Source organism: Trematomus bernacchii, unplaced genomic scaffold (genome assembly GCF_902827165.1).
Source record: "Trematomus bernacchii unplaced genomic scaffold, fTreBer1.1, whole genome shotgun sequence".
Taxonomy (NCBI): domain Eukaryota; kingdom Metazoa; phylum Chordata; class Actinopteri; order Perciformes; family Nototheniidae; genus Trematomus; species Trematomus bernacchii.
In genome coordinates this window covers 11353801-11367647 of record NW_022987727.1, presented here as the reverse complement: position 1 = coordinate 11367647, position 13847 = coordinate 11353801, and the positions used below count along the sequence as shown (strand labels likewise).

At 39.3% G+C, this 13847-nt stretch overlaps 1 protein-coding gene across 1 annotated transcript; it reads left to right on the top strand.

Annotated features, from left to right (window-relative positions):
• Window positions 1–170: 170 nt before the first annotated feature.
• Window positions 171–13796, top strand: fam50a (family with sequence similarity 50 member A). The gene is made up of 13 exons (XM_034145434.1): window positions 171–433; window positions 2346–2430; window positions 2621–2720; window positions 5398–5525; window positions 7712–7788; window positions 8132–8198; window positions 8372–8433; window positions 8560–8636; window positions 8954–9008; window positions 9555–9603; window positions 9718–9788; window positions 10634–10744; window positions 13550–13796. Exons 1-13 carry the CDS (start codon window positions 323–325, stop codon window positions 13556–13558), a joined length of 1002 nt encoding a protein of 333 aa, XP_034001325.1. The 5' UTR covers window positions 171–322; the 3' UTR covers window positions 13559–13796.
• Window positions 13797–13847: the final 51 nt, after the last annotated feature.

Genomic DNA, 13847 nt, shown 5'->3' with positions numbered 1-13847 from the left:
TTTATAAAATATTCCTTTTCTTCTTTTAAATGTGTACTGATATGTTATAGTCTAACCGTTTATTCAGCCTTTGATGCGATTCTGATTTATGGATGTAATAATTCCGAGCTCTCTTGGGTAACCTGAAGGCATCGTTTATAATTCTCCCGTTACTACCCGGCATGCACTTCGTCGTCGCCATTTTTCTTGTTGTGTTGTGCTGCTGGGAGTTATACCTTCGTAGCTCTTAATAAAATCAATCTATATCAGAATTGAACTTACCTTTTTGTTGTTTGTGGAATAAATAATCTTATTAGAGAGCGTTAGGAGCAGAAAGAGCAACATGGCGCAGTACAAAGGAGCCGCCAGTGAGGCCGGCAGAGCCATGCAACTGATGAAGAAACGAGAAAAAGAAAGATCACAGCTCGAGCAGCTAAAACTGAAAATTGCCGAGGTAAGTAGCTTTTTACCATCAATGATAACGTGTTAGAGTCATTTATTGCGAACTGACTTAGTTGTATATTCTCCAAAATAATTATCGTCAGCCGTTATGAGACCTTACGCGAGAGCCCTGAGTCCCAGCAAAGTGGGGGTTCAGTGAAGGCGTCGCAGTTGCAGTGTGTTACTTATCATCCTTTTTGTTCAAGATTCAAAGCTTTATTGACATATGCACAGTAGCTACAGTGTAGTTATGGCAATGGTAGTCACAGGCTCCTCCAGCAATGGAACATACATGTAAATAAGACATTACCCAATAAAACACATTTAAAAAAATCAATATATAGTGCAAGGAGAAAACTGAATAGAAATAAAATAGTGCAAGATTATGTTGTAAGACCAATGTGCAAGTATTGCAGAAGTCAACTTTATACATGTCAAATAAAATACAATAAAATGTTGCAAGTAAATGCAGAATGCATCAATCTTTATGACTTGATGTACATAACTGGCTTTACCCAAAGGTTTGTGGAAAGCAACTCTTCATTTTTAAAGGACATTATTTATTACCTCATCTTGGACATTAGCTAACTTTTTGCTTAACGATATTCTTATTCTTTGTACATTTTATCTGAGTATATCTAAGTTTTGTGTTTGAAAAAAAAGAGGAACTGTTTTCCTTTTAAAGCAGTTAAAGAGAAATAATAATGCAACAATATTGTTCGGAAGAATATGATTCACATAAATAGCCCTAGCTCGTTAATGTTTTTATTGTTTATTAGCTATTATACATTTCTATACTGTGTATTTCTGTTTTATAACAACTTGATCCTATTAGTTTATTTTGAATATCTGAAAGCCATGTTGTTTTGTACGTAAAAATATATTTAAAAAAGTCCTATCTACTAGGGTGGGAACGATTAATCGAATATTCAAATTATTCAGGTATTCGAATATGAGAATATGAGTTATGAATATTTTTATTAATTTTTCTTTTCTTTTTTTTTTTAGGATGGGTGCCTAAGTTGATTACATATTATCAAATGGAATAATTCAATGTATACGACAGTGCCATAGCTAAATGTGTTAGGTCTAAAGGTGTGTTTTGCTCCGCTCACCGGTCCCTCACAGCGGGCAGAGCTGCAGGTGCTGATCTCTCTCTCGCGTCTGGTTATACTTCACTCACGTTTATGTCCATATCCATCAGATCTAGCTAGTTCTAGCTAATGATATGGCTGCTGCCCCTCCCTACACGCAGATCACGCAGACTCAAACCTCATCGTATGCCCAAATTCCAGCTGAGAGGGTCTTCTCTACAGCTGGCCTGAATTGCCTCCGCACCCGCCTCTCCCCTGAGCATGTACACATGCTCATATTCTTAAACAAGAATGAGTATTGATGAATAGCTGCATTCTGAGCATAGGCCCTGTTATAGGTTGTTGATCTCTGTTGTAATAGGGTTACGTTACCCTAACCCGTTATGTTGTTCGTGTATGATCCCTCTTTCATTTAAAAACCAAGTTATGTTTTAAGCATGAAAGCTGTAGGCCTATAGCTGTCAACTGTTCAAACTGTGATCACCAGTCCAATACATTTGACAAATTCGACTTGGTTTCTATACTTATTTGAACATGTATTTATTTATTTTCAAAAATAAAAAAAATTTTCTTTTCTTTTGTAAAAAAAATTCCCACATTTCTTTTTTTTTAATAGGATATGTTCATTTCGGTTAACCGATTTTTTGGGGGTCGAATATTCGAATATACATTTGCTTTCAAATCCCCATCCCTACTATCTACATAGCATTTAGCTAGTAGGGTATCATGAGGCATCCTAACCGTATGTTACTATTAATGCTTAAAAAAAAATGGCAAGCTAAACTTTCCCTCCAGTTTTTCTTGTCTGTAATGTGTGTCTGTTTCTTACAGGACAACATGGTGAAGTCTAACATCGATAAGAAATTCTCCGCTCACTATGATGCTGTGGAGGCAGAGCTCAAGTCCAGCACAGTTGGTAAGAATTCTTGTTTTTGGACATCAAATACTTCTGTTATCACCACAAACTGTCACCTGCATGGACTGAAGGAGCATTTGGCTCAAAAGAGATATTGGGAAAGGAAACCAATAATGCAACATCATTGCAATGTGGCTTGTGGTTCTATATAGCCATGTGATTGTTGTTTGACTATTGTTTACTTGATCAGGTCTGGTGACATTGAATGACATGAAGGCCAGGCAGGAGGCGCTGGTGAAGGAGAGAGAGAAACAACTGGCCAAGAAGGAGCAGTCCAAGGAGCTCATGCTGTGAGTTATCATATTTATTATCACATAATAGCTTTGGTTTAGGAACATAAAGGCCCGGACACACCAAGCTGACACCAAAGAACTGACACAGACGGACCCCAACTGTTGCGTCGCCTCACGTCTCCTGCGTCTTGGCCATGTGTCGCACTGGAACACCGCAAAGACTTCAGCCGACGGCCAAGAAGCACGTACGAACTGCGCATGCGTGAGTGGCAATAACTCTCCTTACCAGCAGGCGGCGGTAGTGTGTATTCGTCATTCAAAAGAGGCAACAACCGGAAGACAGATTGCGTGATACACCGAGAGAAGAAGAACAGACTGCGTGATATAAACAAACAACAAATAGCGTGTGCGTTCCATTTTCACTCTCCAGCGAGAAGCTCATGGGGCTTTCCCAAACCTGTGTCGAGAGCTGGAGTTAAATGAAATCTCAGATTTGCCTTCTTAATCGTTTGTTTGGGTCCCTCACTTCCGTTTCGCTTCTCATGCACTGATTCGCTAAGCTGAACAGCCAATCAGAGTGATTTATTTTGCCGACTGCCTTTGGCCGACTGCCCACCGATTCGACATGTTGAATCGGTGGGTTTTCGGCCGAAAAGGTGTCGGCACGGCTGAAAAGACACAACGGTGCGGGACACACCAATCTGAGTAGGGCGTGTCGACGCTCATCGTCGGCCAAAATGGGCTTGGTGTGTCCGGGCCTTAAGATGCCTTTGGTTTAGCTGTGGTGATTCGCAGCGCTGTGATCGTGATGAAGTTCCTTCATATCTTAACGTCAGCTTTCAAATTCTGGCTATTGCATTTAGTCATCAAAAATCATAAAGTGGTGTTATATTGTGGATCTGCTGAACCAACGTGTATGTATCATAATCGTGTGTTTGCCAAATATCTTATTATGCTAAATTCTATAATCCAATGGGAAAATCCCATAGTGTTAAGTCAAGGAAGCCCATGTGGTGCTCAGTTCAGGTGGTGTGTCAACATTTTAAAATAGTAGTCTGCATCCAACTAGTGATAACACTTGTGTGCAAAAACTGGTTGGATCAGGATTAGTTTTATATTTCTTGTGCCTGTAGGAACAATATTACTAAATAAAGATTGATTTGAGGGATTAGTACAACTACGAAGCTATTGTCCTGAAGCTCAAAACAAAACAATTGCAACACTGGGTGGCGTCCAACCCGACCTGTCCCAACAAACAAGCTGTTCCTCCAGCTGCCAACTGTAACTAATATCTTTGTTTGTTTGGGCACCTGTACAATTTGACAACAATAAGACAGCTGTCAATAAAGAAGATGCATACTTTATATTAGTGATGGCAAAATGAAGCTTTGAATGAAGCATCGAACCACTTGGACAATTGTGTCGGAAATAGGTTCATTTCGCGAAGCTTCAGTTACAGCGACCTCTCCTGGCGAAGTGCAAGGCTGCAGTGGGTTTAACGTATCTTTGCCTTGAAAAATATTCTATTCACACACACACTAAGACTGAATATCATGTTCTATTTGCAATTAAAGATTGATAATTGTGTGTATTGGGTTACTGAGAAGAGACTGGACATTTTTTTGGGAGGAGAGGGCTTTTTATCAGTTATTAAAGTATTAAAGTTGAAAAGCAATGATTAAAAGTTAATCCATTCCGGGCTTTGAACCAGCTGCGCGGAGGACATCGCCGCATTCGGGCCGCCGGCTCTATCCACTGGGCTATCTATTCCTTAAACCATTGAACTGTTTTTATATTAGTCATAATTGTCTTTTTGTTCACAACTTCTACACATTTCGAAGTGTTTCCCGAGTCAGAGCGACCTATCTTTCTTCCTGGCTTGCTCTATAATGATCCAATACAATGCAATACCAACAACAACTCCACAGCAACAACGCAAACTACGACAACAACCCACACATTGCGCATTGTGTAGAGCGGTTATAAAGTGTTGAAGCGCTCAAATTCTAAACCGTTTCAACCTGTCACCAGTCAGAATAGAGACGAGGCAGTGCATTGAATCACCTGATTGGACGGCGAACCAGTGAGTTGATTCATTCAAGAAATGAAGCAGTTGCTGGTTCGGACGTCACATGTCACGTGATTTGAAGCAAGCTTCGAATCACTGCTTTTATGGAATAGGAAGTCCAGGGTTGAAGCTCCGTTCGAAGCTTCAGTGTCAAACTGCCATCACTACTTTATATATTAAAACTCATTTAAAGGTGGGGTAGGTCATTTTGGAGAAACCAGCTTGAGTGGCTAGAATTTGAAAATACACAGCCGGAAAAAATCTTCCCACTTCCTTACAGAGCCCCTCCTCCAACACACACGAACGCGCACATGACCAATGAGGGCACGAGATAAGTTTGTGCACAGATGGAAGGCTGACAGGCAGGTAGGCCATCCAGTTATTTTAGCCGGGCCGGCTAAAATGATTGGTCGTGCTTTTTACAGTACTACGGCTTCCACAGATGACATTTTTTTATGGATTTTTTGTCAAAGCACTTCAGATATTCATTGCTATCGGGATGTTAAGAGCATTCCATGGAATATAACAAAAAGTGTATCTCGAGCCGGTTTCTCAAACTTACCTACCCTACCTTTAAGTAAGGCGGGGATAGGTAATGTATGTCATCATGGCTCGATTCCTGTCTTTTTTTTTTTTATACATCGTTGATTTTTTTTATGGTTGCAGCAAGCTGGAGAAGCAGAAAGAGAAGAAGAGGAAGGAGGAACAGAAGAGGAAAATCGCCAGTTTATCGTTTAATCCCGAAGACGAGGGAGAAGAAGAAGAAGAGGAGGAGGAAGAGGAAGAAGAGGATGGTGAGTCTTTACTATATGAATGTTAAAGTGACAGCGCAAAAGAGCTCCACTGACATTCTCAACATCCATATATAAAATGTACATGGATTTGGGAAATTATTCAAATGTACAAACGTATTAAAATTAGGGCTGTCAGTCGATTAAAATATTTAATCGCGATTAATCGCAAATTAATCGCACATTTTTTATCTGTTCTAAATGTACCTTAGAGGGATATTTTTCAAGTTTTTAATACTCTTATCAACATATGAGTGGACAACTATGCTTTATATGTTTGTTTATTATCATTTGAACAATGACAAATATTCTCATGAATATTAAACACAACAACCTCTGAACATTACAAATATTCGCTCAATTCAACCTGGAACCTCTCTCATACAATACTGTGTGTGTGTGTGTGTGTGTGTGTGTGTGTGTGTGTGTGTGGTGTGTGTGTGTGTGTGTGTGTGTGTGTGTGTGTGTGTGTGTGTGTGTGTGTGTGTGTGTGTGTGTGTGTGTGTGTGTGTGTGTGTGTGTGTGTGTGTGTGTGTGTGTGTGTGTGTGTGGTGTGTGTGTGTGTGTGTGTGTGTGTGTGTGTGTGTGTGTGTGTGTGTGTGGTGTGTGTGTGTGTGTGTGTGGTGTGTGTGTGTGTGTGTGTGTGTGTGTGTGTGTGTGTGTGTGTGTGTGTGTGGTGTGTGTGTGTGTGTGTGTGTGTGTGTGTGTGTGTGTGTGTGTGTGTGTGTGTAGGATCGTTGGAGCTATGTGCAGCTCAAGGCATATATGCCTGTGTGTATGAGCTGTGTTGCGGCACTATCCGTGCTGAGTGTGCTGTCTGGCTACCTGCATAAAGTCAAGTGCTCGGCGCAGTTGTCGGCGAAATGTCGCTCCTCTGTTTTCATTGAAACAGCTCCTTATATCCGTTAGCTCAGCTAGCTAGCACCAGATGCTAACAACAACACGTAAGGTGTGCTTCGCTCGCGCCACACATACACACACCCTCCCGGTCCTCCCGATGGCCAGTCCGGGCCTGCCGGTGAGCGTGGAAGTGTGGTCTGCCACAAGCGGGCAGCAGGAGCGGGGCTGTCAGCATCAGCTTGTAGATGGTATTTTAAACTCGATGCGCTCTGAAACTACAGCGGCCGAGAACAAAAAATACACATGCGTTAATCGCGTTAAAATAATTAGTGGCGTTAATTTTTTTTTGCGTTAACGCGTTATTAACGCGTTAACTTGACAGCCCTAATTAAAATACATTGGATATGCTCTTCTTATGGTGCATTCAAGACGGGTTGACAGTGATGTTGTTTACGCGTCCAAGCTAAATAGTTGTGTTTCTTTCTGCACTTAATTATGGAAGATATTACAACTATTGCTGCTTTGTCCCTTCTGCGGAAGTCCTACAAAAGTAGCAGCAAACGCCGTCGTGTCTGGGTTCATAATATCATCCAGCGTCGCAGACAATTTGGTGAATTTCATCATCTTATCCAGGTACTTACTCGCTTATCTTCCTCCAAGCCAGCTCTTTTTTGTTTCTGTCCCGGAAGATATACGACATTCGCACCCAAAAATCGCATTGCTTCCGGTGTGAACGCACCATTAGAGCCACCAACATCCGACTGTTCTCCCGAAAGCCAAAACAAAAAAGGAATCTTTGTCTAATGGCAGTAGAAAACGAGTCTGTATCCAATTGTAAAGCAGGTTTTCTCAGGATAAAAGGACCTGCATATATGCGCTTTGTTGTAAAGAAAGGGTTTGAGAAAATCAAAACAATAGAACATCAAAGTCATATGTTAAAAAATGGGAGTCAAATCAAACAAAACAATGTCCTTGTCACATGCTTTGAGTATTTGTTGCATCACAGCTTGCCTCAAATACATTTATTATATAATAAATATAGAAGTTTAAGTTCAGTTTTGATTACTGATGATTCAACAATTACTTACTTGTTTTGTTTTATCTTTGTGTTGCTTATAGAAAAGTTTAAATATGTTTGCTTTCTTGCTGAATTAGATTTGAAGATGAATACCTCTCCATGTCTTGTGCTAAATAACAGGCTACAACCAGTAGACAGTTAGCTTAGCATTGCTCCTCTGTAGCACATAACCCCGCAAATGATCAGCATGTCAGTTTTATACTTCGTTTTTTTAAAGATTTAACATGGTTATTAGGAAGTTTGTCTAATTAACTTTACTATGTCTGTTTAGATTATCCAACAAAGAAGAAGAAGCTGGGGAAAAATCCAGATGTGGACACGAGCTTCCTTCCTGATCGAGACAGAGAGGTGAGGGGAATATAAAACATTTCTGTCAGTGACAAACATTCTTCTTATTTATTTTTATATTTCAGGTAAATATTTCAACTCGTATGAGGGAGTTATCATATTCCAGATGAGGCCAGAGGAATTTAAAGATCAGCTTGGCAGAATGCAGAATGAAACACAAACCAAGCAACACTTAGGGTAGTAGCAAGCAATCTATATACAGTATATATCCCCCTTTGAAACAAACAAACAGACTTCTGAATAATTGTAGCTCACAGTACTGTGTTAAAGTTGCCATTTTGATACTGTGACAGCCAATTCTGTATGGAGAAACCTTAACATTTTCCCTGCCTCTTGTGCTCAGGAGGAGGAGAATCGTCTCAGAGAGGAACTCCGGCAGGAGTGGGAGCTCAAACAGGAGAAGATCAAGAGTGAGTGTCAACACAAACATCCCTCATTACTTCAGTTCAGTTGTTTCCCACGCCTTTAACTCTAATTACAAGCACACATTCTGTCCACAATGACTTTGTTGAATTCCCTGCTTTACTTACAAACGCACACTTCCCATCGATCCAAAAATAATGGTGTGTATTTTTGTCTTCAGGCGAGGAAATCGAGATCACATTCAGCTACTGGGACGGCTCAGGGCATCGTAAGACTGTCAAGGTAAAACACCATGAGCTGTTATTATTGTATTAAAGCTACAGATCTGTTGATGATGTTGTAAAACAATATACTTTTACAAAGTGGTTACTACTCTCTCCATGATTTCATTGTGTATTTGGCCCGCAGATGAAAAAGGGAAATACCATCCAGAACTTCCTGCAGAGGGCCCTGGAGGTCCTCAGAAAGGACTTCAGTGAGCTCAGGTGAGATGTTGAAGATGAGTACACTCTTTCTTAAAACACATAATGATGATTGGTCATATTCCTGCAAATGTGTCTTTACCACATTCTTTCATGCTTGTGTAATGCAGGTAGACAAAATGACCGATCTGACTAAATTAACACAAATGAAAGAGGCCCTAATATCCTCTGGGGGGTTTCCCTTTCCTGTAGTGTTTTATATATCATTGTGTGCATGTTAATGGTCTGCAAAGACTAAAATCCCATAGTTCGAATTTCTCTCCCACACCGTTGGAATGTTTAAATTCATCTTCACTGAACTGATTTTCCTCTGTGGGCAGGTCTGCTGGAGTAGAGCAGCTAATGTACATCAAAGAAGATCTGATCATACCACATGTAAGCAGTTCAACCGTTGCCTGACTTTGTTTGGATTCTTTGATTCGTTTCTCTTCATTTCATTGTTGCGACAGTTGTGGTTGATGAGAGATTCCTTTCACGCTCCAGGCGTTACTCAAGCTTGTTCAGCCAAACCCATCGGCTGTTGCCTCGTTGTGCTAATCCTTTCTGAATGAATAATAGATAAAGATCACGTTCATTTTCTCATTTGCCTGATCTGACAGGTTGATTGTAGGGATGAGTGATTTAGAGAAAATCTCATTTCACAATATTTCTGATGAGCGATTTGGGTTTAAGTATTTTGCCCAAGGACACAGCGGCCAACCATTTCTGTTACTTTCTATATTTCTAGAGAATATGATTTTTAGAAAAAAAACGAATAAATAAACCTTATACTCTAATAGCTTTCAATCTGTGCCAACATACACAAATGCCAACTTAGAAACAAGTATAGAGTCTAGAGAATGTCAACAAATATTGAAATGTGTGGAGCAGGTGCGGCACTTTATCCCTCTTTGATTGTTCTCATCTGTTTGTCTCCTTCAGCACCACAGTTTCTACGACTTCATCGTGACCAAAGCCAGAGGCAAATCTGGTGAGTGATCCACAGCTTTCAGCCAATCCATAAACAGTACCTGGCTTTGTTTCTATTACATTTTGAAATAGTTGTGTTACTGCCTTTGGACTCAGTTCATCTGTTTTCTTCCAGGTCCTCTGTTCAGCTTCGACGTCCACGATGATATCCGCCTGGTGAACGACGCCACCGTTGAGAAAGACGAGGTGAGAATTTGTTTTCATAGTGAAACAAAAGGACTTGGAGGAAATGAACGGAATTCTTTAGTTGATCTGAACCAGTGCCGAAATTGAACGGCAAATCCTAACACAGGCTGTTGTTTTATAAGGAATTCATATCATACATACATACAGATATTTCTGATTTGGGGGGGGGGGGGACTTCTGGAGTCAATAGATGTATCAGTTTTCAGTTTTCAACCTTTTTCTTCATCATCCAAGATATATTTCAATGTAATTCCTTGCTATACTGTTTTGTGCTATCCATATTTAAGGTATAGATACTGAGATGAATATCAGCTTAAGGGAGTTCGACATTTTTGCTAAATGATGGACAATAAATAAACCTGACACTATAACTTTTTTGACAGGAGCACCATATAACACAATTAAGTGCTTGACAACAATTGAAAGTAGACAAATAAATAACATAAAAAGTAAGATAATTTGCAAAATGAATCTAAGATGATGAGGGGGGGGGGGGGGGAACAGCTTGTGTGATTGCAAACCTGCTCATTTGAGAATGAATTCAAATCAGCATTTTCCATCTTAAGTCATCACTGCCCTGCAGCACATATTCAACTTGTTATGATGAACTGGCAGCTTCCGAGCGCCTTCCTAGAAAGCATTAAACAGGATCTCACATGTAACCAAACATATTTCATTGTGCCTCTGCTTGCAGTCAAACATTGAATCATAATTCCCATAATGGATGTTCTCTTGGTGATCAGTTCATTCTGCGTACATCTCAAGTGTGCAGAAATCCTTGGATTATCATTTGAGTGGGCATTCATTGCAAAGTGAAACACCCTTTCTGTGTTTTTGTCTTAAAGTCTCACGCTGGTAAAGTGGTGCTGAGAAGCTGGTATGAGAAGAACAAACACATCTTCCCTGCGAGTCGCTGGGAGCCGTACGATCCTGAGAAGAAATGGGACAAATATACGGTGAGGGGCCAATCATCTTTCAGGTTTCATCTTATCTTTATCTTATATCAGTGTTAGGAGGGTTAGGAGCCCTATTATGCTTTTGGGGGTTTTCCATTTCCTATAGAGTGTTTTATAGGTTTGAGTGCATGTAAATGGTCTGCAAAGACTTAAATCCCAATGTTCCCTCCAGAGGGAGTGTCTCTCCCTCCCGCACTTCTATTGGCTAGCGATCCAACACATTGTAGGTGATAGGCTAAAGGGTAAACCATTTCTAATCAGTTGACCAATCACAACAGAGCCGGCCAGCTAACCTATCAGAGCAGACTGGGAAATAAATAAATATCAATAAGATGGTTTTACTTAAGTGTATTGTGTAAGACAACAGAACAATGTATTAGAAAAGAAGAAGATATTGAGTATCAAAAATGATTTGATCAATAGGAAAATCTGCCTACACACCTATAATGAAACTCATGAGCACACACTACAGTTTAAAAAAGAAGAAATAAAATGTTCTGAGAAAATGCTCTGTTTTAGTTTAATACACACAGTTAAACGCACACACTATTTTATGAACATATAAATTCACATACTGAATTATAAACGGAACAAATGAAGCAAAGAAAGTGGAAAGCATAAAGCAGATTCAGGCAGTAGTAGATTCACACTGAAAGTGTCAGCCTACAGAACAGTACAGCTTATCAAATAAATAACATCTGATCCTCTACATGCTCTTTTTAGGTTTGTATAAACATTGTAATCCTGCTAGTAATCCCCAATTGTAGGATAAGTAACTGTAATCTGATTACACTTATTTTCAAAGTAACTGTAAGGCAATAGAATTAGCTTTTTCAAATCAAATCAAATCAAGTTTTATTTATAAAGCACATTTAAAAGCGATTTTTGGTCGAGCCAAAGTGCTGTAATAAAAACACATTACTACAATCACAATAAAAGACAATAAATTACAACAGATATATATAAAAAAAATTAAAAAAACACAGGGAAAAGTCAGGAGTCGTGCTCCGCTCTAACTAGAAGGCCAGAGAGAAGAAGTGTGTTTTTAGTGTGGATATAACCATTCTAATTGTAGATCTATTCAGTGTTCTTCTCGGTTTAACATCTTTTTAAAAGTTTTACAATCTCTCGTACATTTCGTTGGTAGTAAATATCCCACTCTGAATAAAGGCCACATATTCACTGAAATCCCCTGTTCACACACCAGGCTCACCAGGCTGTCTAATAAAAGTGTGTATCCTGGTAAGATCATAAAAGTGTTGTTGTGTTGTTTACAGCTACGACCTATTAAATCAACTCTCACAACATGTTTACGTTCTAAAGAAGGTAAATAGACTCAGACCTCACTGTGTGTACGGAGGTTCTCAGAAGAAAAACCTCCCCAACGCCGAGAAACGTTGCCAACTTTGTCTTGCATCGGCATGCTTTGAAATGCCACTGTTAACCCAGTTACCTGGCACATACAGAGAGTCGTTTAAGGACAATATGCCAATTAATCATCTCATGTGACGTGGAATGTTGAACGCCTTACATAATTCCCAGGTGAACAAAGGATCGAGAAAAGAAAGAGAAGTCTTCATAAAAGTTCATAAAAGTGAAACTATATTGGAAACAGTTTACAAACTCTGACACATCTTGTCATTTACACAGTAGGCTCCCTAGCTCACACACTCATGAATGTTCGCTAAAGTTAGAGCTTTACAGATTTGTTGCTGTTTTTTTTAATATTTGAGGCTTCTACAGCGATATTTGATCAAACGTCAAATGACATGCGCACTAGGGATGGGAATTTGAAAGCAAATGTATATTCAAATATTCGACCCCCAAAAAAACGGTTAACCGATTAACCGAAATGTACATAACCTATAAAAAAAAAAAAATGTGGGAAAGATTTTTACAAAACAAAAAAGAAAACATTTAATTTTGAAAAATAAATAAATACATGTTCAAATAAGTATAGAAACCAAGTCGAATTTGTCAAATGTATTGAACTGGTGATCACCGTTTGAACAGTTGACAGCTATAGGCCTACAGCTTTCATGCTTAAAACATAACTTGGTTTTCTGATGGATATGGACATAAACGCGAGTGAAGTCTAACCGGACACGAGCGAGAGAGAGAGATCAGTACCTGCAGCTCTGCCCGCTGTGAGGGACCGGTGAGCGGAGCAAAACACACCTTTAGACCTAACACATTTAGCTATGGCACTGTCGTATACATTGAATTATTCCATTTGATAATATGTAATCAACTTAGGCACCCATCCCAAAAAATATATATATATTCATAACTCATATTCGAATACCTGAATAATTTCGAATATTCGATTAATCGTTCCCATCTCTAATACGCACTGAAACAAAAATGCCCTCAGACAACATTTCCTATTGAATAAAGTTAGATTAAAGGGGCCCTATTATGCTTTTGGGGTTTTCCCCTTCCATTTGTGCATACTGGTCTGCAAAGGCTAAAACCCCTGTGTTCCACCCAGAGGTCACAGTCCTCACTCTACAAAGAGTAGAATCACTTCGGAGCTTCATTTGAAAACCTCCAATAGAAGCCTTAAATGTTAAAAACATGGTGCTATGGTGTTCATTTTAGTGATAGTGCATGTGTTTGTGTATAAATGACTGGCACGGGATTTTGTGAGATGTTTGCTTTTACAAAGGACATCAATCATTTAATCTAAAACAGGCAGACTCTGATATACAGTCATTCTGTGGTAAAATATTCCTTTAATCAAAGTTTGATTATTTGTTCAGATGGGATGTTTAATCGTGTGTATTGTGCTCGTTTGTTTTTCAGATCCGGTGAAACAGCTGTCCTCTTCACTCTCTGGAATCCTTCATGCAGATTTTTCTTTGGTTACGTTCCATGTTATTTTACTCATTTAATCAATGCTTTATCAAGATGTGATAAACGATTGATTCATGACTTGACTTTGAAATACTAGATTTCCCAGATGTATTTGAATTGCAAATGTTTCCTGTGAAAACATTCATGTGTGTATAGCTCATTAACATGATAATAAACAGAGCCTTGGTATGACTCAGTTAACTGAAAGATTCATTTGGCTTCTTTATGAAATCTCATTCCTGCGAGA